Below are 27622 nucleotides of genomic sequence, written 5' to 3' on the forward strand. Positions count from 1 at the left end.
GTCTCGACGGATTCTCGTTCATATCTGGGGGATGTTAACGGAATAGATCAGAACATAGGTAGAGGGGTCTCACGCCCTTGGGGTGGGCCACCGAGTGCGGTTCAAACCGGACCGTCTGGGTGGCGCCCTCTTTTCATGTTTTGGATCAACACGCATATCTGCCCCTTCTCCTGGAGTAGGCATGTCGGCGTGGTTAGGGCACGGGACTGGTTCTGGTCACGCTGGTCCAGGTCAGTTAACCCGTTGTCCGCCGGGGATGCAGATCTGCTGTTCTTGTACCCTGAGGGACTTGGGCTCGGCCCGGGTGTCACAGGGTTAGGCGTTATGGAGACCCTTTGTTGGGTACACTTTTGTACCTGGCACTATTATAAGGGGCTGGTTCTCCTACTTTCGCCCCTCTCTCTGTTGGGGTGGTCTTCTGGACCTCCTCTGGTAATCCTGTGTGCTTCCAGGGCCGCCGGGCCCGGTCCGAAGTAATGTTTCGTTGATACCATAGGCCTGGGATAACCCTTTTTGGAAACTGAAACACTTGTACTGCGGTATAGCTGGTGTATACCCGCAGGTGTGTTTTGGAGTTTTTTCTTGAGGGGTTATAGGAACAGCCACCGTCTGTGTACCGGGAGGGTGGTTGATTCCCTGGTGTGTTGGAGCAGAGTCAACTCCCGAGTGTGCCCCTGCACGTTCATGACGTTTGCCAATCGTGTCAGCCTTCTCTGCCTCGACCCCTCTGGGTGGGTTTTTTTTAATGGAGGCTTTGTCATGGTGCTCAACAATGCCAGCATACGCCCCTTCCACCGGGGGGGCTGTTTTCAGTTGACTCCTTTGGCGCCTGTCTCGTCCGCAGTGCTCCAGGCTCAGGTCTACAGCCTGCTGCCTGGTTTCCCCGGTGCACTGTCTGCTTCCGTTGGTTGAACTTTTTGAGTGCTTACGGCCATGCTGACTGCCTGTTCTGCAGGGTCAGTGTGCCAGGCGGTGTACTATTGGGGGGTAAGGGCCCGCTCTTGGAGGGGCTCTATCCGAATACGCTGGCGATGTGGGGGGGCGGTGTCACTAAGTGACCGCCTGGTGGGGTCTTGATGCCTGGCGTCATTGACCTCTCCGGGCCCCCTTTTTCCAGGGGATCCAGTCCCTTCAGTGGGTCTGGGTCTTCCTTCGCGCTCCGCTGCTACGGCCTTGTCACAGGGTTGGGTTTGCTCTTGACCCCGTGATTCTGGGGGCAGTAACGAGGGTTGTTCCTTCCGTCCGTTCCCTGGTGGCATGCGGGTTGTGCGTGTGCGTAGTCGTGGGGTCAAGCCACGGTCTGCTCACCCTGTGCGTTGAGTTGCTTGAGTTCCTCTTCGCACGGTCGGATCCGTCTCCCTCCCGTCCTCCAATAGGGAGGGTATCCCTCCATTAGGGAGGGTCGGGGGGCTCGGTCCTCCCCGGTCTGATGGTTGTGGGGGGCCTCAGCGGGGTACATTTGTCGAGCTTTGGCTCCCGCTCAGCTCCTCTTGTGCAGATGATGCTGAGCGTAAGCCATAATGAAATAGAACATAAGGTTATGTATATAACCAAGTTCTATGAATTATGGTGACGCTCAGCATCAGGACGCTGCTGCGGCCCTTGATCTCGCCTTGTGGTGAAAGTTTGGGAAGGAGGCGAGTAGGTGACCACACACCTGCTTATGAAGGTAAGCGGATAGGGGTGTGGCCAGACGAATGTTGGGATGTAAAGGTACATGGTGGAATTTTTTATTCAGTGCACATGCACGAAGTGAAGTCAGTGCAGATGATGCTGATGTAACAGAGGCAACTCGCCCCTGCCACGAATTCGACCATGCCTTGAGTGGGAGTCGAACCCCAGGCGTCCGCACTGCGGGCGACATCACAAACCGTTGCGCCAAGAAAGGAATTCCCTTCTAAGCGCTCAGTTTGGATGCCTCTGGGGAGTGAGTTTTACACCCGTTACATTCACCCCCCCTAAACTCACACCACCCAAGGCATCCGGGTCTACGGCACCAGTGTAACAGAGGCAACTCGCCCCTGCCACGAATTCGACCATGCCTTGAGTGGGAGTCGAACCCCAGGCGTCCGCACTGCGGGCGACATCACAAACCGCTGCGCCAAGAAAGGAATTCCCTTCTAAGCGCTCAGTTTGGATGCCTCTGGGGAGTGAGTTTTACACCCGTTACACTGAGCGTCACCATAATTCATAGAACTTGGTTATATACATAACCTTACGTTAATGCCTTAAGAGAAAGAGTCTGGTGGTCAATGTCACTTCGGATTGCTACGACACATCTCTACTGCTTGTGACAGGCTGTGGTGCATTCCAGACTTTACTCCTGTTGGGAAACTATAGCGATCAGAGAGGGGCTTCGCTCAACGAATCAGAGAGGGGTCGAATCAGAGAGGGGTCTGCAGAAATGGGCTCAACCAATCAGAGAGGGGTCTGCAGAAATGCAGCTACGGAAAGTAGAGACGCTGCGTTGCTCTCCAGCGGGAGCCCACCCTGTGCAGTACCCAAAGGTGTCCGTGTGCAACACTCAAAAGTGTTCCCGTGCAACACGAAATTAAAGCTTCCCGCCACAGTCCCAATATATTCTAGAGAATAGATTACTGAAAAAACAGGTAAACAAAGGAAATGTATGAAATAATGACTTTCAACAACAGTTAAAATGTTGTTTTCTATGTTTGGGTAATCTCTGCTCACCTGGAACCAGAAATTACACTTATTGTCATTGAAACTACCTGGTGCAAGGAATTATGGGATTGAAACCATAGCAACGATCCACTCCATACTTCAAATGTTGGTCCTTTTAGTATTCATATAGTCTTTCGTATACAGTATTGACATGCCAACAGATCACATATTGAAGATGGCATACTATCTGTATGTAGCATGAAGAAACCAAATGCGGAGAGTGAGAGTGAGAGTGAGAGAGAGAGAGAGAGAGAGAGAGAGAGAGAGAGAGAGAGAGAGAGAGAGAGAGAGAGAGAGAGAGAGAGAGAGAGAGAGAGAGAGAGAGAGGGCGTATGTTTATGCACAAGCATGCGCTCAAGTGCCCTCTCCTATTAGCATTATAGGGCTGTTCTATACACAGTTATACACTGTGAGGATGAACTGGAACATAAGACGAATACTAGACTATTTATTTATTTAGTGTTTCAGTATCTACTCTCTTATTGGTTTGGAGCAAAAGTTTCCTTTGCACAGTTTCTAATCCATTACTGATTCCGCTGAGATAAAAAAAAAAAGCCATTAGAAAAGAGCCCACTCCACATTCTTATCAGACCAGAGATCGGTATCCTCTGCTAATCTGATTTCTGCTTTTGCTTGTCAAAATACGTTCATTAGTCTCTGTTGAATAGAATTGATCATGGCAGGAAGTGCATTATATACTGTAATGCTAGCTCACTGTGAGGGGTGGGGTGGGGGGGCCCTATAAAAGAAAAAGGATCCTCCGAGTCTGTTTTGAATTAGAAACCACCCCCACCTGCTGCGAAGCAAGTCCCAGACAGACTCCCAGAAACGGGGTTTCATCCGAGTCATGTACAGTGGCACTTATTGATGTCTTCCTGTTCCATGCTCACTGCACATGGTGTGGATGATAGATATGTGTCACCACTGATCAAAGCCAACTCCTACTTTATTTCTGTGTATGTGAGAGAGAGAGAGAGAGAGAGAGAGAGAGAGAGAGAGAGAGAGAGAGAGAGAGAGAGAGAGAGAGAGAGAGAGAGAGAGCAGCTGCCATTTCCTGTGAGGATTAGGATGAACCTTTGCGTCAGTCAGTTTCACAGAGACACAGACAAAAGAGAAATGTGTGATGGAGGTGGTGATGGGGAAGGTTATGAAACACACAGACAGACACGCACATACACACAGACAGACACACACACAAACACACACACAGATACACACAGACACACACAAACACACACGACTGTGGGGTGGAGTGGTCACCTGATAGTCGGAAGGTTCCCGGTTCGATTCCCGCTCCTCCCGGGCAGCGTGTCGAAGTGTCCTTGAGGTTGGCACCTCGCATGGTTGCTTCCGCCATCGGTGTGTGAATGTGTGAGTGAATGGGTGAATGTGAGAAACAATATTATAAAGCGTTTTGGATAAATGCACCATTTACTGTACACACACACACATACAATACAGTCACACACAAACACACACACACACACATACAATACAGTCACACACAAACACACACACATACACAGATATCTGTAGGTTGACTGTCATCTATGTCTAACTTACAGTAGATAGATAGATAGATAGATAGATAGATAGATAGATAGATAGATAGATAGATAGATAGATAGATAGATAGATAGATAGATAGATAGATAGATAGATAGATAGATAGATAGATAGATAGATAGATAGATAGATAGATAGATAGATAGATAGATAGATAGATAGATAGATAGATAGATAGATAGATAGATAGATAGATAGATAGATAGATAGATAGATAGATAGATAGATAGATAGATAGATGTCTGATAGAGGTTATTGTATGTGTTGTCTGATAGAGGTTCTTGTATGTGTTGTCTGATAGATGGTCTTGTATGTGTTGTCTGATAAAGGTTCTTGTATGTGTTGTCTGATAGAGGTTCTTGTATGTGTTGTCTGATAGAGGTTCTTGTATGTGTTGTCTGATAGAGGTTCTTGTATGTGTTGTCTGATAGAGGTTCTTGTATGTGTTGTCTAATAGAGGTTCTTGTATGTGTTGTCCGATAGAGGTTCTTGTATGTGTTGTCTGATAGAGGTTCTTGTATGTGTTGTTGATAGAAGTCTATCCCCCAAATAAACCAGCAGCTCTGCTCCCACTGTCTCCAGGCGGCCCAGGCAGCGGTAAGGGAACACAGAGTCTGAAGATGGCAGAGCGCTATGACTTCCAATACGTGTCTGTGGGCGAGCTGCTCAGGAAGAAGATGATCCACAACGCCACCAGTAACAGGAAGTGGAGCCTGATCGCTAAAATCATCACCAACGGAGAGCTGGCGCCGCAGGTAGCGAGGCCGGGGGATGGAGGGAGGGAATGGGGAGGAGAGAGGAGAGAGAGAGAGAGAGAGAGAGAGAGAGAGAGAGAGAGAGAGAGAGAGAGAGAGAGAGAGAGAGAGAGAGAGAGAGAAGGGAAGAAAGGGTGAGCGTGAAGTGTGTCCTCACGCCCATGGGTCATTATCACAGCATGGCTGCTTGGCTGTACATGGGACTAATTAGTGGCATCCATATCACCAGGGGGGGGGCTGCTTATCATTGCTATTGGGTAAATAATGACTCAGCTCGGCCACAGAATGAGGACAGGCTCCCTGTTGTTTTGCTCTCCGATCATCCAGACATCCTATAGGAAATGCATGCAGGTTTCTTAAGCTACTTACAGTAGTATATACTTACTAGCATCTAATCAAGAAGTTATCCTTGACTTAAAGGAACACAGCAACATTATGGGAAATGTGCTTATCGTCTTCTCCAAAGTCAGACAAGAAAATAGATACTAATTTCCTCTCTGTGCGTTCAGTAGAAAGCTATCTGGCTGCAAGCTAGCCCAGCTTAGCACAAATTAATGGAAGTGGATGCGGCCCACTGGCCTAGCCTAAAACTACAGTTTTTGGCCAACAGCTAGGCTAGCTGGTCCATATCCGCTTCCATTCATTTGTGCTAAGCTAGGCTAGCTTGCAACCGGATAGCTTTCTACTGAATGCACAGAGAGGAAATCGGTATGTATCTTCTTGTCTTAACACTTTGAGTGCCAGCCACGGCATAATTCGTTATTTCATGCCAACCGTTCAGTGCCAGGAACAAGATATGCCGTTTTTTAATCGTTATTTTTTTTATTAGCGATTTCCATTCACATTTCATCAATCTAGCCTCACGTTACCAGTGGGGATCTGTCTGAACTCGAACACTCGTCCAACTATCGTCTCTCCGTATGGTACTGCACCCCTTTGGATTGGATTGAATGAAACGCATGGAGAAAAAAAAGTCCTGCTTCCACATTTTACTTGTCAGACAAGTAACCGGAGACGATCGAAGTCATTGCCCACCACCAGAACAGCAGAGAATGTGTGTTTCCAGTACCCAGCGTTGGATCAATAAACGCGATCGATATTTTGAATGGCGATCAGGAATTGAAATAATCTTTTTGGAGAACATCTGATCTGAGGTAAGGAATCTATTTTACCAGTCTTGGGATAATCAGAGCTATTTTCACCTATATATCAGCGTGTGCCATATGTGTGTATGTGTGTGTCTGTGTGTGTGTGTCTGTGTGTGGGAAGATGGGGGAAGATGGGAAGATGATAAAACCAAAGGTTCTGTAGATACAGTACTGAATTCTCCCATCGGGACCAATGCAATTTGAAATATTATTATAGAATATAGAATAGATGCTTATACATTACCTTATTATAGCCAATTCGCATATTTATATATATACATATATTATCTTTCAAATGCCCGAGTTCAATTTGGATTTAGTATCACCAGGCGTGCATAAGAACAGATAATGATATATCTACTGTAATCTAGTGTACTTTTTTATTTTACCCACAGTGCAACCGTTTTGAAACTAATTTCAGATCTAATTGTTCCTACATGATAACAATAGGGAGGAGAAACTAACTGCGTTTCAATATTTGTCAAAAATTTTACCTTTTGTGGCTTATTATCGCGAATCATAACAGTTATTGATATGATTTATTCAGAACGCTGAACTTTGAACCCCCACAGTATGTGACAGGAAGTGTAGTTCGGAAAAATGGCAGCAAAAAGACTACAATTACCATGGTTCAAAATGTCCATTTCCGTTTCCGGCTTGGATAGACGATCGAAAATCGAAAACTTAAAACTATCTAATGGCACTTTTAACCTATTACTAAACTAACGTCTTGATGATAATATACATTCTACATGCTTTTGTGACATGTTAGTGATGTTAATACTTGAAAACGTTTGATAAAAAAAATCGCCAAAAATATGCAACACTCAAAATATTGATCTATAACCATAATGTCATTTTGGGGTCGGTACCGACCCTAAGGGGTGGAACAGGTTTGTCGAATGCTCCCCACTGGAGAACATTCGACAACGTTGTATAAGACAAGAAACAACACTGTCTCGACTCTCCAACACGATGCTGCTGGACCCAGATGGAGTGCAGCTGGTGGAACCACCCGATCAGGCTTCACCATCCGGTCAACTAAACCCCACTCAGCCTCTCAGACCGAGGAAAATAACTTCATAAATACACCTAATGTATACTGCACCTGTGTTTACTGTATACTTTACTTACTTTAGTATATATTTAGATTCTAGTGTTATTGACCATATTTATTGTAATGTATAATATAACTGATAGGGCATACAGACCCAGTGGCTCAGGAGGTAGAGCAGTCGTCTGACAATCCGGAGGTTCCCGGTTCTATTCCCGCTCCTCCCGCGTCTATGCCAAATACAACGCAGTTCGGTTTCCGGGTTCCTCTGATTGGCCACTAAGCCCACGTGACCGCCCGCTGCACGCCCCCCTTATTGCCCGCTGCCGCGCTGTGAAGCGGAAGAGCCAGCGAGGCGACGCGAGGCGGTGGTTTCAGCAGCAGCGGCCGTCTTCTTCCGAGGCGGCTCGTTCTTATTAATCCCTAATGTCGCGTATATGTTGTGTATGTCATAAATGTCGATATGAATTGAAAATGGGGGACCCTGATGTAAACAAGACGAAAGTCTTTCTACTGATAGGTACTGATATGATATGATTCTACGATTAATACTACAAATGTAATGGTCCTCAATGAGTATAACAATTACACAAAACATTAGCTTTATATCAGCCTTTCTGAAAGAAGAAATGGTTTCTTTATACATAGTCCTATATATATAATTTGAAATAAAAAATTACCATGTTCCTTAGTCCTGTATTATGATCAAACAATTACACAAAAATGCATCCTATATAGACTCATATGCCAAAACATTCAGAAATACCCAAATTATGCAAGTTTGTTTTTTTATGACATGCACAACTACAAGCTTTTAAGAACACTGACATAACCGCTGAATATCACTGAAATCCAAGTTAATGTATATCTTAGAAGTTCTTTGTTTCATCGTACAAACAGCCAAAGCTGTCATGTATGTTGTGTATGTCATAAATGTCGATATGAATTGAAAATGGGGGACCCTGATGTAAACAAGACAAACGTCTTTCTCTGGTCTGCATCCCCTTAACAATTGTGTGTATTGCGCCAAAGGGAACACAGTTTCTTGAGTCTGGCGTTGTTGTACTTTATCTATTTAGTGTTACTTTTGGGAGTAGTGGGGGAGAAATGAATGAATGAATGAAAACTTTATTTAACAGATTGCAGAATGGGTACAATACAGTACGGCGCAATACACACAATTGTTAAGGGGATGCAGACCAGAGAAAGACTTTCGTCTTGTTTACATCAGGGTCCCCCATTTTCAATTCATATCGACATTTATGACATACACAACATATACATGACATTAGGGATTAATAAGAACGAGCCGCCTCGGAAGAAGACGGCCGCTGCTGCTGAAACCACCGCCTCGCTGGCTCTTCCGCTTCACAGCGCGGCAGCGGGCGATAAGGGGGGCGTGCTAGGCATGGTCACGTGGGCTTAGTGGCCAATCAGAGGAACCCGGAAACCGAACTGCGTTGTATTTGGCATAGACGCGCTCCTCCCGGGCAGCGTGTCCATGTGTCCTTGAGCAAGACACTTAACCCCTAATTGCTCCCGATGAGCAGGTTGACACCTTGCATGGTTGCCTCCGCCGTCGGTGTTTGAATGTGTGAGTGAATGGGTAAAATGTGAGAAAAAATTGTAAAGCGCTTTGGATAAAAGCGCTATATAAAAAAGCAGCCATTTACCATTTGTCTGACTCTGGAGAAGTCGGTAATGTTGGTGTGTTCCTTTAAGTTTAGTCTCTGACTGGAGGAAGGACATGGGGCAACAGATTTGATAAGTTTACTAATTTGACCTTCCTAATTTCATGTTTCATGTACTCCCATGCTGTTTGTGTTGTATTGGGACAGATCTATTCAAGCGTCTCGTTGGCTGTGGTAGTAGTTTGTTTTAATGAAGTCAAGTCCTAAAATAATGGAAATATACATTGTCTCCATGCTTTAAAAGATGGCTCACTGAGATGGTCTCCTCTCTGCAGCTGGAAAGCATCCATCACAGTAGGTCCGAGACCTTGAACAAATTTAATATGATATGGGGTCCCTTTTTGGAATGCTTAGCTAGAACATAAGTGCTTCTCAATGTCCTCCCCTGTATTTTTTGTAAAAAAAAAATATATATATATATATATATATATGTCAGTAAATCAGCCCCTTGCGTTATTAGTGTACATATGGCATGGTGTATGTTTGTTCATTGATGTGACATGCCTGGCAACATACTGTTTGTGTTTTATTTATTTATTTTAAATTTCTTTTTGTGTTTGTGATTTGTCTTGATGTGTATTTGTGAAACTATAAAAACTGAAAATAAAATATATTAAATAAGTCTGGCACAGAAACCCTCCCGGACCCTCCAGGCCTTCATCACATGTCAGTCCACGGTGCGGTGATGTGATGAATCCCTCCAGCTGATGTCTCAGACACACAGATTTTCATAGATTACCCCTGAATTTCCCCAATGGGGATTCATAAAGGAACATCTTATCTCATTTGATTTTTATCTGATCTTATTTAATTTTATAGTGGATTAAGACTTACTTTTCCCTCGGACAGTGCTGTAGACCAGCTGTTCAACCCTCCTTTCAGAGAGAGCTCCCTTGTCAAAACAAAACACAGTGTAATTTGGCTTTGAAACAAATGGGTACTAAAAACTCCAATTCAATTCATCCGAAGCAACCGAGCTCTCAATCTCGACGTGCAGAAAGAATGTTTCCCTCTGCCAGGGTTGAGGTTGAGTCTGTGTTCAGAATGCTTCTCTCTGCCAGGGTTGAGGTTGAGTCTGGTTTTAGTCCGCAGCCCAGGGGACTACGCTAACATAAAGGCTTGTTTTTGGAAAGCAGGCAGTCAGTTTATGGTTCTTGGCAGTCCTAAAGCTGGGAGCTATTCATGGCTCCATGTGGTTGTTCATCTTTTTTATGATGTAGGGTGTTGTATTGTAGTCTTAGTGGGATGATTCTCTCCAAGGGGCAGCGTTTTGATGACTGTGTTGGAAAGTATTTTTACTCAAGTACTGTACTTAAGCACAATATTTAGAGGTACTTGGAATTTACTTGAGTATTTTGATTCTAGGGAACTTTGTACTTTTACTCCACATTTCAGTGGAGGGAATTTAGGGAATATTGTAGAATATATGTAGAATGCACACTCTTACTTTTGATACGTAAGTACATGCAAAATCAAATACTTATCTACTTTTACTTAAGTAGAATTTTTAACGGAGGACTTTTACTTTTAGAGTAGCCTACTATTTTATCTGGGTATTTCTTCTTTTAAGGAACTGTGTACTTCTTCCACCACTGCTGGGATGACAGAAAATGGACATCAAGTGAACAGGGCTGTTGCCAAAAGGGCTTTTCTTAGCTTAGCTTCTAGCAGGGGTGTAAAGTACTTGAGTAATTGTACTTTTTTTTTTACAATACTTAAGTACTGTTTTTGGGGATTTGTACTTTACTTGAGTATTATTACATTTGTATACTTCAATTACATTTCAGAGAAAAAATACATACTTACTCCTTACATTTAAAATGCAGACCTATAAAGTACAAAGTACAAATCTTGCAGGTCCAACCATTTTAATTAGTATATTTTGTTTCTCTGGCCGAACTAACGTTAACGTTATTAATTTTATTTAAAAACAGCCAATCAAATCCCCATCAATGGAAAATGAACCCGCCCATACCCATGCTGATTGGTCCTTGTGCAAGACTAGAAAGCGGGGATATTTGATTAAACACCTGCTATCAGAAGAATAGAGTTTTTACTTAAACTTTTTAGTACTTAAGTACATTTAAAAGTAGAAACTTTTTTACTTTTACTCAAGTGTGTTTTTACCCAGATCCTCTGACTTTTACTTGAGTACGATTTTGAGACGGTACCCATACTTTTACTTAAGTATAATCTTTGGTAACTTTTTACACCCATGGCTTCTAGGTACAAAAAAGCTCCCTCCCATAGGTGGATTGTCAATCACAGCCGAGCTCTGTCTGGTGTACCAGCCGGCGTTAGCAAACAGAACACTCTGCCAGCAAGAGGACAATTATGTTTCTGTGTTAGTTACTATTGAGCACGATCACAGTCAGAGCAGTTATTTTTTGATCAGAGTTGTTGCTCACCTACTGTATATCGCGCCGCTAATGCGTTTCTCCCTCGTGAAATACACTCGTACATTCTGACCGCGCAAAGCCATGAGGAAGTAAGTGATACTATATTAGGCAAAAATATGTAGCATAACACAGAATTCTGCAGTGTGCTTTACATTTTATTATTTTTATTCATTCTAGACATAGTAATAACAATGCAGCCACTTTATTGACTTTTGTATCTTTCAGTGAATATGACTATGTACACTGAGTCCCATAGGGTGTGTGATTATGATTTATCAATTATATCGTAGACAGATCTTCTGATCAAAATAGGTTTAGTAGTAAAAACAATTAATACAAAGTACATGTAGGTTAAATGAGCTTTGGCTGAGAGGAGTGCTCTCCTCGTGGCCCGCTAGGAGACGATGAGCTTAAGTGGAGAGAGAGGGGTGGGGGTTGTAGCCCCTGGCCTCTCACCTATGTGTGAACTAAGCTATTGTTTGGGGCAACCAAAAGGAATTCTTCCACGAGTGATTATGGTATTTTTGGTACTTTCGTTTTTTTCCAGGAGACCACCATCGCAGAGATCAAGCAGAAGATCATGAAGTTCCCGGACGCCAACGGGATCGTCATAGACGGGTTCCCTCGCGACGTTGGACAGGCCCTGTCTTTCGAGGACCAGGTGAGTGTTGCCCCCGGGCTCGTTTGACAATTCCTAACCTCGTTCCCAGTTTTATCTCCTCCGTGAGATAAAGCCTGGTAAAGAACTACTGCCGAAAGTGTGTATGGGGTAGAATTTCCGGTGTATGTACTTCCCCTGGAAGCTGCCTCCGAATGGACCAAACTTTTCCCGAATCCTGTCGGCAAACAAGCTAGAACGTCCCGGTCATGTAGTAAATTCTTCAAGCAAAGCCGTTGCAGTGGCTTGAACGAGGAAATATTGTGCACTTCACACGTTTCTATAATTGTTTTGTCGAAACCGGAAAGCCTGTAGCCTGTACTTCTTGTACACTTTAGGAGGCATATCTTTACCAGCCTAGACAATTCCAAGGGGAGCAACGGTTGTGATTGGAGGATCAAGAAGAGAGGGCGGGGTTTGATATTGAGAGTAAATTCTGTAGAAGAGTCGAATAGAATGTTTCCGACCGCGATCAGGAGAAGTGGAAACGTGACCAGATACATTTTACATTTTGTCATTTGGCTGATGCTAAAATTTAGCATCAGCCAAATGACAAAATGTAAAATGTATAATGTCCTAAGTGCTAAATGTCAGCTGTCCTAACTGTGGTGGGAAGTTCATTCCACCATTGTGGAGTGAGGACCGAGAATAGCCAGTTTGTTTTTGATGACCCCCCCCTACAGACATGGTGGCACCTGTCACAGCCCAATTATGTAATTATGTAAATCAGCTGTTTGCAAACCGTTCCCTCTGTATTTCTTAAAGGTGTTATAACATTCAGTGAGGGACAGCTGTCAATCACTGGACTCTGTGGTTAATTGCCTCGTGGTAGGGCAGGTGTGTGAGCTTGATTGCACCTGATTCAGTGCAGCTGTGCCTATGGTAGCTGAGTCTATTTAGGTTTGAATCTCGCAGGGTTAGCTGCTTTCTCATTTCCTTTTGTATTGGCTATCCTTCCGGTCAGGCTTTCTTATATTAATTATTTTGTTTCTTTAGAACTGTCATTAGTCCACTACTGCACATAAACTTCCTTAGTGGAGGTTTATTGTTATTTAAGTTCTTTATATAAACTCTGTTATTAGGAGGTGCCTTTGTGGCTTATTTAGTTTTTTCTACAATACCTCTTTATTGAGTGTTGTTTTTTGGACTTGATTTATTTTGTTATCTACTCAATCTGAGGCTTCCACCTGTAAATGTTGTTTTTTGTTTATTTACCCCCTTCTCCATATGTCTGCTTAAGCAGTTTAGTGGTTATGCATTATATGAATAACTTAAGAGTCCCTATTATTTGCTAGTGACCCAAACACCCGCAGCCCTCACAGTGATTCATTTTGGATCCGCACATTTTTTTATGATAATTGCATGAATCAATATCTTCTTCGGGGAGGAAAGTAATACTTTTATTCTACACCTTTCTAACGTTTTTTTTAAAGAATACTCTACATAAAATGTTTATCTATAGCACCTTTACGTAATTTATTGTTCACTTGGAGCACTTGTTGGATAACTCCAAAGTACGTTTGAACTTTGAAGGGAAATGGCTTCCCTACCGTGAGATTATCATAAACATCACTGCACACAATTTAACATCATGCTTGATACTGGTCGCAGGTTATGATGTCGATTGCATAAAACCATCGTCTCTGAATTGCAATAAACCGCTGAACCGCACACGTTTTGTAGGAGATTGCATTCTGAGCGTGTCGCTTCCCAACCCTGTCTGTTCTGACCCGAATCCCCACTGGCCTGCAAGGCCTCGTTCTCCACTCTACATCAAATGGCTCATCAGCTATTCATCTGTAAAAGGATTGTTCAAGTTCAAGTTTCTTTATTAGTTGTTATACAAAAATACAGAATACTTTTATATGAAATGCTTTTTTATTCCCAAACCAGGAGGTGATATTGCCAGTCAGGATGCTCTCTATTGTGCATGAGTAGAAGTTCTCTTCTGACTCACTTTGAACTTCCTTAGGCGCCTAAGGAAGTAGAGGCGTTGCCGTGCCTTCTTGACTACACTGTCAATGTGTGTGGTCCATGTCAAGTCCTTGGATATGTGGACTCCGAGGTACTTAAAACTGTTCACTCTCTCGACCGGTGCCCCGTCGATGCTGAGGGGGCTGTAGTCCCTGACCCCCGACCTCCTAAAGTCCACAATCATCTCTTTTGTTTTGCTGACGCTCAGGGAGAGGCAGTTCTCCTGACACCACCGCGCCAGATTCTCTACCTCTTCCAGGTAGGCCCTCTCATCGTTGGCAGAGATCAGGCCCACCACTACTGTGTCGTCAGCAAATTTGATGATTGTGTTGTTGTTCCGCTGTGCCCCACAGTCGTGTGTGTACAGCGAGTAGAGGAGGGGACTCAGAACACAGCCCTGGGGGGCCCCTATGTTGAGGGTGATGGATGAGGAGGTGCAGTTGCCTGCTCTCACCACCTGGGGTCTACCCGTCAGGAAGTCCAAGACCCACTGGCAGAGGTCATAGTTCAAGCCCAGTTCCCTGAGCTTGGCTATGAGTTTGGAGGGGACTATGGTATTGAATGCTGAGCTGTTTTCCATCTCGTTGTGTCGCTCAACTTCCAGCATCCGCAACACTCAAGCAATGTTGTTTGTTCAGTGCTTGGCAACCTTGTTATTCCTGAAGCCGGGGTTAATGGAAAACTCCCTTTTATACAGTCATTCAACCATGTGCCAGCGGCAGATTGTGGAGACTTGCTCATAATCACATTCATCAGCTTTTTGATTAGGACTCTGTGAGCAGGTACTGTAGCTTTGGAAAATGGTACTGCATTTAAGTTTGTTTATACAATTTATATATATTTTATCCAAAGCGCTTAACAACACGTTGACCCATTCACTCACACGATCACACACCGACGGCAGAGGCGACCATGCGAGGTGCCAACCTGCTCATTGGTAGCAGGTAGGGTTTAAGTGTCTTGCTCAAGGACACTTCGACACACCGCCCGGGAGGAGCCGGAATCGAACCGGGAACCTACTGATTACCAGACAGCCTCTCTACCACCAGGTGCGGATAAGTAACCATAGCTTGATCTAGGAATGTCTGATCGACTCAGGGTTGATCTCTCCGTGTTCGGGAGACTCTGGCACCTAAACAGGCCGCGTGTAGTCTTTTACCAACACACTTGCAGTTCCGAGTTCGGGTTCCGTGATCTGATTGGCCAGTGACGTTTTTCTCAGAGCCAATCGCGTTACGCCTATTTCTGCCTCTAACAGCCTGGCTAGCTAGCTAACGCCTAGTTCTATCACTGGTTAAGCTTGGCGACTCTTTCGAAGTTGGTTAAGGTTAGAGTTTGGAATCAGGGCTGGTGGTCTATCGCCCTGCTCTAACCTTAACCAACTTCGAAAGAGTCGCCAAGCTTAACCAGTGATAGAAGGGGCGGTCAGGTGGCGTAGCGGAGATTGTGCTCGTCACTAATGCAAGAGGCTGCGGTCTCGACTCCCGGAGAGTCAGCATTGCCTTGGCTCGGGCTGATCGCTATACTAACTCGTTTGGCTGAGTTAGGGGGAGGGGAGCCGTGGGTGGGTCCTGGGCGTTGTGGACAGCGACCCCTACAGTTCGGTCGGGGCGCCTGCTCAGCAAGGGTAGGATCTGGAGAGAGGTAGTGCGACCTTCCACACGTTACACTCTCCCGGTGAGAATCTGCGCGGCCAGGCTGGCTGCCGGCTGGCTGCACATGCGTCGGAGGAAAGCATGTGACAGTCTCCGGCCTCTCGGACCAACAGTAGGGGAAAGTGCGCAACAACCAGGAAGGGGGTTGGGAATTGGCATAACGACTAACAGTGGGATGGGAGAAAAATCGGACAAAGGAGGGGGGAAAGATTAAAACATTTTATTTTTATTTTTTTAAACAGTGATAGAACAAGGCGTCACGCGATTGGCTCTGAGAGAAACGTCACTGGCCAATCAGATTGCGGAAAACTGCAAGTGTGTTGGTAAAAGACTACACGCAAACAGGCCATTGAGCTGGCCATTGAGCATGTCTGTAGCACCTCCACAGCCTGGGCTACAAGCGAATACATCGAAGGGGGGCAAAATATGGCAGCTGACTTTTTTTTTGCACCACACCAAAAAACTGTACATTTATTGATCATCATTTGTTCTGGTCATATTCAATATTAAATATGTCTGCATATGACAAAAAGATAAGAGCTCCAAATTATGTTTATTTGATGTTTCCTATATTTTAAGGAAAAGCTGAATCCTGAAAAAAGGCTACATATTAAATTTTATTTATATAAATCTGATAAAATTGTCGCTAATATATTGTTACAATTAGGCTAATGGAACAGGAGTTTTCATATCCCCTCAGACAGCCATCGCACTTATAACACATTTTCAATAAACACAAAAATGTTTACTCATAACATGTGTTTGTCATTAAGGAATCTACATGAGCTTAGCAAGCATACTATGCAAGATACAAACAATGAGAAAGTTGTAAACTAATGTTTGGCTAGCATGACCACATGTGGGGACCATGAATCAAATAGACCCTGTTAGGAGTAATAACGAAAGGTTATGTATATAACCTAGTTATATGAGTACTGGCTGAGCGTCTCGCTCTTTCGCCATATTGAGATATAACTCATCTCCAGTACCTACTGTACTTCATTAACGAAAACAAATGCACCCATGCACCTGACCAGGCCCCGCCCCAGTGTCCTCCTATAAGACACCAGGCATTGTCACACTCGCCCTTCCTCGGGAAAAAAGTTTTCCATCTAGAAAAACCCCACCAAGGGACCTCAGGGCGCACTAAGGGGGCTTTCACACTCAGCCTTTTGTATCGAATCACCGTCCCGGAGCACGGGGGGCAGTGTTCTCACTCACCCCTTTTGGGGTGCGAAACGCGGCTGAATCGTTTTACCCCCCGCTGAACGGGACCAGCTGGCAGAGGTGGTCTCGGGGTCGGTCCCGGGAGAACGGGGGGTGTGGCTTTGCGAGCTTGTACCTTTTCACGGGCGTGGCGCCTGGTGCTGACATAACGTCATACATTTTGTTTGCCATTGCTATGTCTACATTGTTCGAATGCATTTATTTCTATTAGACCAGTGGTGCCCAACCAGTCGGCCATGGTCGACCAGTAGATCGCTCAAAACGCTCAAAAGCGGACTCTACAACACCACCCATTCGTGATAAAATGGGGTGGGTTATATTGACACGGCTTGACAACAGAGGTTCAAATATAACTTCATATTTATTGGCAATTTGTTCATTTTATATCAACATCCAGAGTCCGCAGTCGTGTTAAGACATTCCCGTTTACATTTTCGGTCGACCAGTAGATCAATGACATTCAATATAATCGATGCGAGCTAGTATGTTGCATGTAGTAACGTTAGCGTTAGCCGTTAGCTTAGCGTTATTGTTAACCCTGCAAAACTATCAAAAGCGGACTCTACAACAGAGTTCCATTCGTGAGAAAAGGGGAGTGGGTTGTATTGACAAGGCTCAACAGAGGTTCAAATATAACTTCATATTTATTAGTTATTTGTTTCTTTATATCAACATTCATTCTCCAGTCTCCGTGTTAAGACTTCCTGTGTTTACATTTCGAGCGTGACATCATCGACTACGGCAAGCTTACAAGCTCAAACGCAAACCGTAAACAAAACCCAGAGCGCACCCAGACTGAAGTGTGTACACAAACTAGAGGGGGGAGAGGGGGGGGGGGGAGTTCGAATCAGATCTCGGTACGGGCAGAACGGAACGAAATAGAAACGAATAGCGTGAGTGAGAAAGGGCCCTAAGAGCGAGATGCTCAGCCAGATGATGATTAAAAAAAATAAATAAAAAAATAAATCTTTTTTCTTTTCTTTTTTTTTTGCAGTCAGGCCACTGAACTTAGAAGCAGGCCAGGACAGTGTTTCTAGTTGCAGCAGCACAATAGTTAGAGATAACCTAGGTGGGGAACAACCAGGAGATCACTGCAACTCACACAAGTTGGAGAACTATCTCTCTCTCTCTCTCTCTCTCTCTCTCTCTCTCTCTCTCTTGCTTTCACACACACACACACAAAAGGAGCCGCATGTGATTGGTGGAGGCGGGACCCTTACAAAAAACTGTTGTTGCTAATCATTGACACATGCTAGCCTGTAATAATCCCCCCAGAAAAATCTACTTTGCATTTGATATATTGCAAATATATGCCATCACACACACTGGCATTTAAAGGGTTAGAATTATAAAATTAATATGTGGTGTTATGATCAGGGCTGAAGTTGAATAAAAGATTGTATTATTTTCAATCTGACATTACAAAAAAACTGAAAATCCATCAAAATCAGTGTTGTTGCTAATCATACATATGCTAGCCTGTTTTTTAACAATAATTTGTGATGCCATCACAAACACTGTCATTTAAAGGGTACAAATTAAAAAAAATGCCTGCACCAGAATGCAGGAAATGAAGTCTTTGTAACAATACATTTCCTGGTGGGGGACCCCCTGATTAAAAAGTGGCCTGACTGGGGCTATATTTTGCACTATATTTCCTGGCCTGAATGATTTCCCCAGTCCGGCCCTGGTTAAAAGCCTCCAATGCTTATTAGTGTGTGTGCGTTTGAATGTGTGCATGTTTCATTTCGATTTATTAAAAAAAGAAAAAAAAAAAATGTTTGACCTCTTATAATAGTGGGGGTCGCGGCTCTCTGACCCCGTTATTTTTGGGTTGCGGTCTGAAAAGTTTGGGAACCCCTGCCTCAGACAACTGGCCGAGGACCAGTTGGAGGTCCCAACTTGGAGACAGAGAACGCTTCACCGGCTTAAGGCACCGAGCGCCAAGCAGGAAATGCTTCACAAGAGGGTGGCTGAACAACGTAACGCCCTCAAACCCCACATGACAAGAGGATATAGCCGCGGCATATACCCTCACCGTCGAAGCCGACAGTTTATCCAAAATAGACTGAAGGAAGGAAAGGACAGCGTCCAGGGGGCAGGACACAGGGTCCAAGCCCCCCACTCTACACCACTCTTGGAAAATACGCCACCTACCTGCGTAGACCGCGATAGTGGAGGGAGCATGCGTGTTCCGGATGGTGTTGACCACAGAAGGGTCCATCCCCTCCAGACTCACCCTCTCAACAGCCAAACCATCAGCGGCTGGCCCAGCACAGGGAACTGCCACAGAGACCTGTGCGCCTGAGAGAGGGCCCGTGATGACCAAGGAACAGGCCACGGCGGGGCTACCAAGAGCTGGATCAGGACCGGGAACCACAAAGCTGCGCCCCGGTCCGGCGCGATCAGGATCAAGGTCCTGCGCTCCCGACGTACCCGCTCCAACAACTGACCTATCAGATGTATGGGGGGAAAAGCGTACAGAATCCCGGGCGGCCATGGATACATCGAGAAGGCATCCACCCCCAAGGGAGGATTGTCCCCCCGACTGACCGAGAACCACAAGGGGCACTGGTGAGACTGTTTGCTCGCAAACAGATCCACCGAGGCTTCCCCGAAGCGGTCCCAGACCTGCCTGACTATGTCTGGACGTAGTCCCCACTCGCCGTGATGAAGACTGCCCCGCGACATCACATCTGCGCCCACATTCTCCCTGCCAGGGACGTGGAGCGCCCTCAGGCTGCGCAGATTGCGAGACGCCCACAGCCAGAGCTCGAACACCGCCCGGTGCAGATGGATGGAGCATACTCCACCCTGTCTGTTGATATACGCCGCTGCCGTCGTGCTGTCCGTCCTGACCAACACGTGCTCGCCCACCACCAAGTGGCCGAGCCGCTTGAGGACCAGGAGGACCGCCTTCAATTCCAACACATTGATGTGCATAGCAGACCGGGCAGCATGGACCGTCCAGCTGCCCCCCACTGCGTTGGTCCGACATGTCCCCCCCCATCCCGTGAGGGAGGCGTCGGTGAAGACCGTGACGTGTGACCGCCTGCCGCCCATGGGGACCCCGCTGGTGAGGGTACCAGGCCTCCTCCAGTAGGCGAGATCCCCCCGTATCGACAAGGGAACCTTCAAACGTTTCCACTTGCCTCTCACGGGGCTATTTTCAGACTGGAAAACCACCTCTGTATCCTCCTCATGAAGAGGAGGCCAAGAGGGACCACTGAGTGAGCAGATGCCATCATACCGAGCAGGCGCATCACATACAGTGCCATAACCGTCCCGCCAGTACGGAGACCCCTGAGCGCGTCGAGGATAGTCACTCGCCGCCGCTCCGAGAGGGTTGCCCTCATGGGCCTTGAGCTTAGAACCAAGCCCAAGTACTCCACCTGTTGACTGGGAAGAGGCGTACTCTTCTTCCAGTTCACAGCAAAACCCAGCTTGGTGAGGAATTCCACCACCAGCTTGGTATGAGACCTGGCGACCTCCTCCGACCGGCTGAGGAGCAGAATGTTGTCGAGATAGAAAAATATTCGTATCCCCTGACGACGTAGATCTCTACGCACTTGGTGAATGTGCAGGGGGCCAGAGAGTAGCCGAACGGAAACCTCTGGTATTCGTACGCCACGGCCTGAAACAGGAAGCGTAGTTATTTCCTGTGAGGAGGGAAAATCGGGATGTGAAAATACGCATCCTTCAGGTCTATGGAAGTGAACCAGTCCCCCACCCTGACAGCGTTTAACAGGTGTTTGATGGTCAACATTCTGAACCGTCTCGCCACAATCAGACGATTGAACGCGGACAGATCCAGTATAGGTCTGACACCTCCCGTTTTTTTGGGCACCAGAAAATACCGGGAGTAGACGCCACACACCGCGTCCTCCCGTGGGACCACGACTACGGCTTGCTTCGCCAACAGAGATTGGATCTCGTCGGCCAGAGCTGTCACTGCTGCCGACCCTGACAACAGGGTCTGCACCAAACCTGAAAACGAGGGTGGGGTTGTGCGAATTGCAAGACAAGCCCCCGCCTCAACGTTCTCTCCATCCACTTCGACATATGGCACTGCTGTAGCCATATGTGATGATACTCCCAAAGCGCACCCGCCGCCATTTGGCGCTGGCCCGCTAGGAACTGTCGATAGGCGGCCCGGTAACCCGCTGTGCGTAGCCAACCCTGGACCCGCTAACCGTGCGGACAGGGCATTTCGTGGAGTGGGGACATCGGTCCCTGATACAACCCACGAGGCAATCGCACCCAAGGGGGGACCCCGACAGAAAAGGCCGGTTTGATACGGGAGAAGCTGACATCATACCAGGTGACAAGAGCTCCCCCACTGAACACCCCTCCAGCATGGACCGCTGAGGAGCTATTCTGCAGCTGGACATGCAAGGTGTGAGGCCCCCATGGGTTCCTACACACCGTAGCCCTGCAGTGATATTACTACCACCCAAATCACACGCGCCTGCCAGACCATTGCCGGGCTCTCCGGAGTGGGAGGCACTAACGTGATACCCGGCCTGGCGAAGGCGAGGTCGGGGAAACCTGAGCTGAGCCTGAAGAGGCCTCGAGTCCCCCTGCTGACAACCTTTGAAGGTGACAGACATAACACCAGGCTCACCAATCGCAGACGCAGAACGTGTGACGAGGGAACCATGTGACAGCACAACATTCTCATGGACAGACCCAGTCTCAGCCATCAACTGGGTGTCAGCCCCTGTCCCCATGAGAAGCGAAACGTGGGGCCGCTTGCGCTTCATTGAAGACCCGCGGCCCGCAGCCAAAGGAAACAAATCAGAGCCCCTATTCCGCTGGTGTTGGGGGAGGGAGTGATCGGAGAGCGGGCTGCACACAGCAGGACGGCGACGTTTTTTTAGGGCGTGCTCATCCAATGTAGCCGATCCCTCGGCCGCCAAGGCTATCGGCCTTGTGGACACCTGTTGACGTAGAGCCCAGGGTACCTCAGGCGGGGGAAACATGGCCGCTGGTCGAGGGCCTCGCCATAGTCACTGACGAGGCCGTGCTCTCACCTCTGGCTGCATGGTGTGAGGCGGTGTGGGGCCCAGGTCAAATACCGCCTGCGTTTCCGCAGAACGACAAAAAAGTCCTTCCGCGGAAAGAGGAGCCTTAAGGAGAAGAAACCTTTCCTCCTCCCCAAGGGAAGACTGCTCCAACCAGAGATGCCTATTAATAAGAGTTGATAGCATCCTGATCCTCCCTGCGGTTATAGCTTGCGACTGATTCAAGATTTCTATAACCCCAAAAACATGCACAATGTTTTCAGCATCGGCTGGCCCTGCAGCCCCACTACCCGACACCAATGTGGACAGAAAAACAGTCAGCTGAGCCATGACACTGGCCGCAGCTAAATTCCATCCTGTGGCGGTATAAACATCATCAGTCCATACTGCCACCTGCCGGGCCGACTTGCTCTCAAGCGTCGGCTTCCGGGTGGACACCGTTCAACCCTGCCAGGGCAAAGGATCGATGTTACCTGCCTTGCACCCTGTTGTCAGCCCATTTACCCATAAAAAGGGTAAATAAGTCTCAGCAAAACCCCCCACATTAGCTACCGACTGACCATCAATGAACCGGTTAAGAGGAGGGAAAAGCGGTGACATCCCACAGCGGGGGAACAACGGAACAGTGACCCAGTATTACAGCATTAGCATTAGCAGCGCGCTCCAGAATAGCCGGGAAAACGTCCAACTCAGAGTCACGTTTACCCAGATATCCTGCCCCTTGCGCCAATACACAACTCGGTTGTCTCACAGGACAACAAGCAGTATTACTAACGCCAACATTAATGCCTGATGGCACAGGGCCTACCTGAGCGCGAGTTAGCCCGACAGCTAAACATCGCGCGACGTCCCTCGATCCGCTGTCAGAAGACGAGGAAACCCCAGGACAGGCCCGACCCGCCATTGGAACAAGCCGAGAAGATTCCAGGGGCTGGCAAATCTCCAGCGAAAACCCAACATTGTTCAATTTCTCTCTGCATTTCATAACAGCTAGTTCATGGGATGCAATGCACGTCCATGATGGAAAACGAAAAAAGAGGAAGGGCGAGTGTGACCATGCCTGGTGTCTTATAGGAGGACACTGGGGCGGGGCCTGGTCAGGTGCATGGGTGCATTTGTTTCGTTAATGAAGTACAGTAGAAATAAATAATACACTGCCAGAAAAACTACAAAATCTTTTTCATTTAGAACGTGAGTTTAGTAGGAGAAAATACAATTTTAAACATCAGTTTGCACGTACCACACTTAAACAGATGTGTCCTTCAGTTATTGGTGTAAAGTTATGGAATTCTCTCCATAGCGAGCTTAAGGGATGTAACAGTGTTTATCAATTCAAAAAAATTTATAAAAAAAAATATATTTAGTCAGTATGAAAATCAAAATGTGATCTGAATAGTGAGATCTTTTTTTCTCTTCTCTTTCTTTTCTTCTTTATTCTTTATCATTATTATTATTATTTAAATGTTTCTTGTTTAACTGTGGATTGTGTTTCTTTTATAATGGTATAAATGATTATTTGTGTAAATAAGGTTATACGCCGACCATTAAGAAAATACATGTTAGTTTAGGAATAAGGGGCAGGTAATTATAAGATTTATTCTTCTTCCTGCTCCTTTTGTCCATGGAATGGCTATTTATGATTTTTTAATGAAGAAACTATGATTGTATTATTCCATGTGGCAAATAAAAACTCTGAACTCTGAACTGAGTAGGTACTGGAGATGAGGTATATCTCAATATGGCGAAAGAGCGAGACGCCATTCGCCAGTACGAATATATAAGTGAAATTAAGATGTAAATCCATTAACCTCTGTAACTGAGGGGTACAATTCCCTGACTGTATTATATAAGTATGGTATCATTAAACCACTACTGTCTTATGTACATTACTACTGGCCATACAGTACACAGGTATATCAGATGAACACTTCCCACAATGACACGGTTCCACACAAAACTGGGTTATAATAATATTTATTAGCAGCAATGATAGTATATAACAATACTTTACGTAGGGTCGCGCTTATAAGGCGAAAGAATGTGCGTGAGTAAATCAATAACGTAAGTCCATTATCATATTACGCAGGAGATAATGAATACCACCTGTATCTTAGGAATTATATCTATGGTACACTAGTAAGGCAGCGGGAGATACTGGTAGGGTCCCTCCGGTTGTAGGCCAGCAAGGGGAGATGATTTGTCGGTAGTAGAGTCTGGGTCAACGAAGAATAGGGAGACTCCAAGTACAGGAGACGGTGCAATAATCTCTTGATCCGCAGACGAATAACAGCTGTTCTCCGGCATGCAGCTCCGCATGGAAGAAAGCTAGCCAGCCTCAGGCTTCTTAGAGGCGGGCTCGACGTTGCTCCTCACAGGGTAAATCCCACACAATTGTGGGTGTAGACGATTCTCCGCTCCATCAGTTACAGGACCAAAGCAAATATAATCCAGCCGAAAAGGGCTATGTAGTCGTCGGGTAGGTTATCCAGTGTACATGTCCACACGGTCCTCGTCTAGGGCTCCTCGGGTGAAGGCGCCAGGGTAAGCTGCCCAGCCTGGATAAGCACACTAGCTGGTACGAGGAAACGTTGGTGATGCTGGTCACTGTAGAACGGTAGCCGCACGATACACTATACATAAATAGACTATTACTGAATTAATAGAATAGGTCGAACTCGACGGTACAGCGTTAAACTCTGATACTTCAGTTATTAATTCGCACGCGGTCTCAATGCTCTATTTGGGGCCAAACAGGCCATACTTCACCGCACGTTGTATCGTGGGTGAGGCTTCAACTTATTGGGTAACTTAACTTCTGTATTCACCTGCGCCGTATTTATACGTTAGGTGAACAAACTAGTACCAGCCTTATTCCTGTCTCGTATTCTTGCGCAGAGCCGTTCATGTCCAGGCAAGTCTTTGGCGGTGACTTTGAACTAGACCTTGGGGGTATGGCAGTGGCGCCTAAGGGACCGCTGTCCAATAGGAGAACAAAATATTATGGTCTGTACTAGGTAAAGGGATATTCCGTGTATATGTACAAGGAATACACAAGGGATATCAAACGATATACAAATATTATGCAATATATATCAATTAGTAAATATATATATTCGGTTTAATCTGATCCTTCGTAACAACCTCCATTAACTACTATCCACAATTCAGATGTTAATCCAGTAACCATAAACAACTATCTACAATTCAGATGTTAATCCAGTAACCATAAACAACTATCTGCAATTCAGATGTTAATCCAGTAACCATAAACAACTATCTACAATTCAGACGTTAATCCATTAACCAGACACAACTATCCCTACTTATAGAGCATGGGATAGATAGCCCCATGACAGTCCCAAAACATTAACGTTTAGGTACCACAATATGCAAAAAAGGCAACAATATAATAATAATAATAATAATAATAATAATAATAATAATAATAATAATAATAATAATAATAATAATAATAATAATAATAATAATAATAATAATAATAATAATGCAAGTTAAATCACTGCATGGTTTTGCCCTAAAACTGCATATAATTAGGCATGGCTGAAAAGGTGAGACTCAAGGAAGGTGCACGGACTACACATAATCGATAATGCCGTATATCATGCCAGTTAGGATACCTTTATTTCTTTATTTCTTTATTTCAGATCCCCATTAGTCACTGCCTCAGCAGCGACTATTCTTCCTGGGGTCTGGATACAAACATATAAAAATCAAACAAGAATAATCAATAAAACAACATAAAAACAAAACAAATATCAATAAAACACCAATAAAACATACAAACAAATATAGAACATTAAACAAATCAAAATCATACAAACAAATATAGAACAATAACAAATATACAAACATATAGAACAAATCAAATATCAATAAAACAACAAATATCAATAAAACAACAAACGGAGACATCGAGAAAACTAAAATGTGCTCAAAAACAGCACGACATTCCATACACTAATACTCCTCATAACCACTAGACAAAGACATTCCAAATAAACACATAACGCAACACAAGAACCCATTCATTAGACACAGATTAGACCCAACCAAAATCAATCTCTTTCTGCATTACAGCCCCTCTTAGTCTCCTCTTGAATCCCACCTTACTGGTAATTGAAACCAAATACTGTGGAAGTCTATTCCAGTAGGACATTGCCCTGTACATTACAGTTTTCTTTAAGGCTTCAGTTCCGACCCCTCAAGGCTTGTCTAGTGCCATAGCCATGACCATCACTAGTAAGCACCAGCTGCGAAAAGAGGCACACAGGTTTATGTAAAGTATAAATATTTCTCATAAACAAAATAAGACTACACACTAGTCTCTCATTGACTCTCATCCATGACAGTTCCTTGTGCATTTTTTCCAACACTGTTTCTAATTGAGCTATGCAATGCAAGTCTTGCAGCTCTATTTTGAGTAAGCTGTATTTTATTTAAGTCTTGTTTAGATGCATTTGACCAGATTGCTGGACAGTAGTCCAGATGTGACAAAACTAGCGATTGTATGACTTGCTTGGTAGCTGTGTCAGTTAAAAAATAGGCATTCCGTCTAATAATTGAAATACTTCTGCTAATTTGTTTTACAATATTGTTAATGTGAGTTGGCCAAGAGAGTGTTTCATCTATTATAACTCTGAGCAATCTGGCCTCCTTAACTTGTTCAATATCTGCACCCTGCAAATAAATATTTAATCTGTGTTTCTCTCTCTGAGCATGCTTTGAACAAATAATTAGACATTTTGTTTTGGATTCATTTCGTTTCAGCTTATTTACCCATATTGACCCATTCAGAAATCTGCATTAAAGGTGACATGTACTATAAATGTCATTTTTCAGTCCCTAGCATTGTATTATAGTAATAGGAGTTCGTATCAATGTGTTTTAGTGTCTAAATACCATATTGGCGGATTACTCTGATTCAGCTCAGCCCCTTTCCTCCTCCAGTAAATCAGGCCATTTTGATTTGAACGTCTGAGTCACGTCATTCGGACGCTGGGTAGCGCACAGTGATGCGATTGGCTCTGTGGTTGGAGCTAATGCCCGCCTACTTCCTCATACTGCAAGGCAGTATGAAACCCGACACCTCTGCATACTCTGGAGGGAGAGAGAGAGAGAGAGAGAGATAGAGAGGGAGAGAGAGAGGGAGAGAGAGGGAGAGACAGAGAGAGAAAGAGAGAGAGAGAGAGAGAGAGAGAGAGAGAGAGAGAGAGAGAGAGAGAGAGAGAGGGAGACAGAGAGAGAGAGGGAGGGAGCACATGTGGGGGGGGGGGGGGACCTGCCGCGCCACACGGGAGGTGGGACCCTCTCGAAAACAAGTGACATTTTTTTTTGAAAAAAACCTTACAGATGTCTTCAATAGACTAACAGGAATTGTGTAAAGTTGCCCAAATAGTGCTAGGAATAGCAGTACATATCCCCTTTAAGTCTCTTTGAAGAAAACTGCTGAGGTCTTTGGCATTGCTTGCCGAAGCATGTAGTGTCATCTGCATAAAAACGGAACTGCTTGCATTTTTTAAATGTGGCATATCATTTACAAATATTGAATATAATAATGGTCCAAGGCAACTTCCTTGAGGAATGCCACATTGTAGCGTTTTAACGCTTGATAAAGTTCCATTAAACAGAATACATTGTTGTCTCATGAATAAGTAACTTTTCATCCAGTTAGTAGCTGAGTGTTTGAAACAGTAGGTTATGAATATAACCGTGTTCTATGAGTATAGTGACGCTCAGCGTCTACTGCACATATCTCACTCCAGTGATGT

The 27622-nt window shown here is 45.2% G+C and overlaps 1 protein-coding gene across 2 annotated transcripts in view; it reads left to right on the top strand.

The window, feature by feature from the left end:
• Positions 1-27622, top strand: part of ak5 (adenylate kinase 5) — a 310275-nt gene that overhangs the window by 15937 nt on the left and 266716 nt on the right. For both annotated transcript variants that reach the window (XM_084326901.1, XM_084326902.1), the window contains exons 4-5: positions 4831-5003; positions 11843-11956. In XM_084326901.1, the coding sequence (XP_084183027.1) occupies positions 4831-5003; positions 11843-11956 (287 nt within the window). The remainder of the gene's footprint in view (positions 1-4830; positions 5004-11842; positions 11957-27622) is intronic.

The sequence above is a fragment of the Notolepis coatsorum genome (assembly GCF_963971535.1).
Source record: "Notolepis coatsorum genome assembly, chromosome: 13".
Lineage (NCBI taxonomy): Eukaryota > Metazoa > Chordata > Actinopteri > Aulopiformes > Paralepididae > Notolepis > Notolepis coatsorum.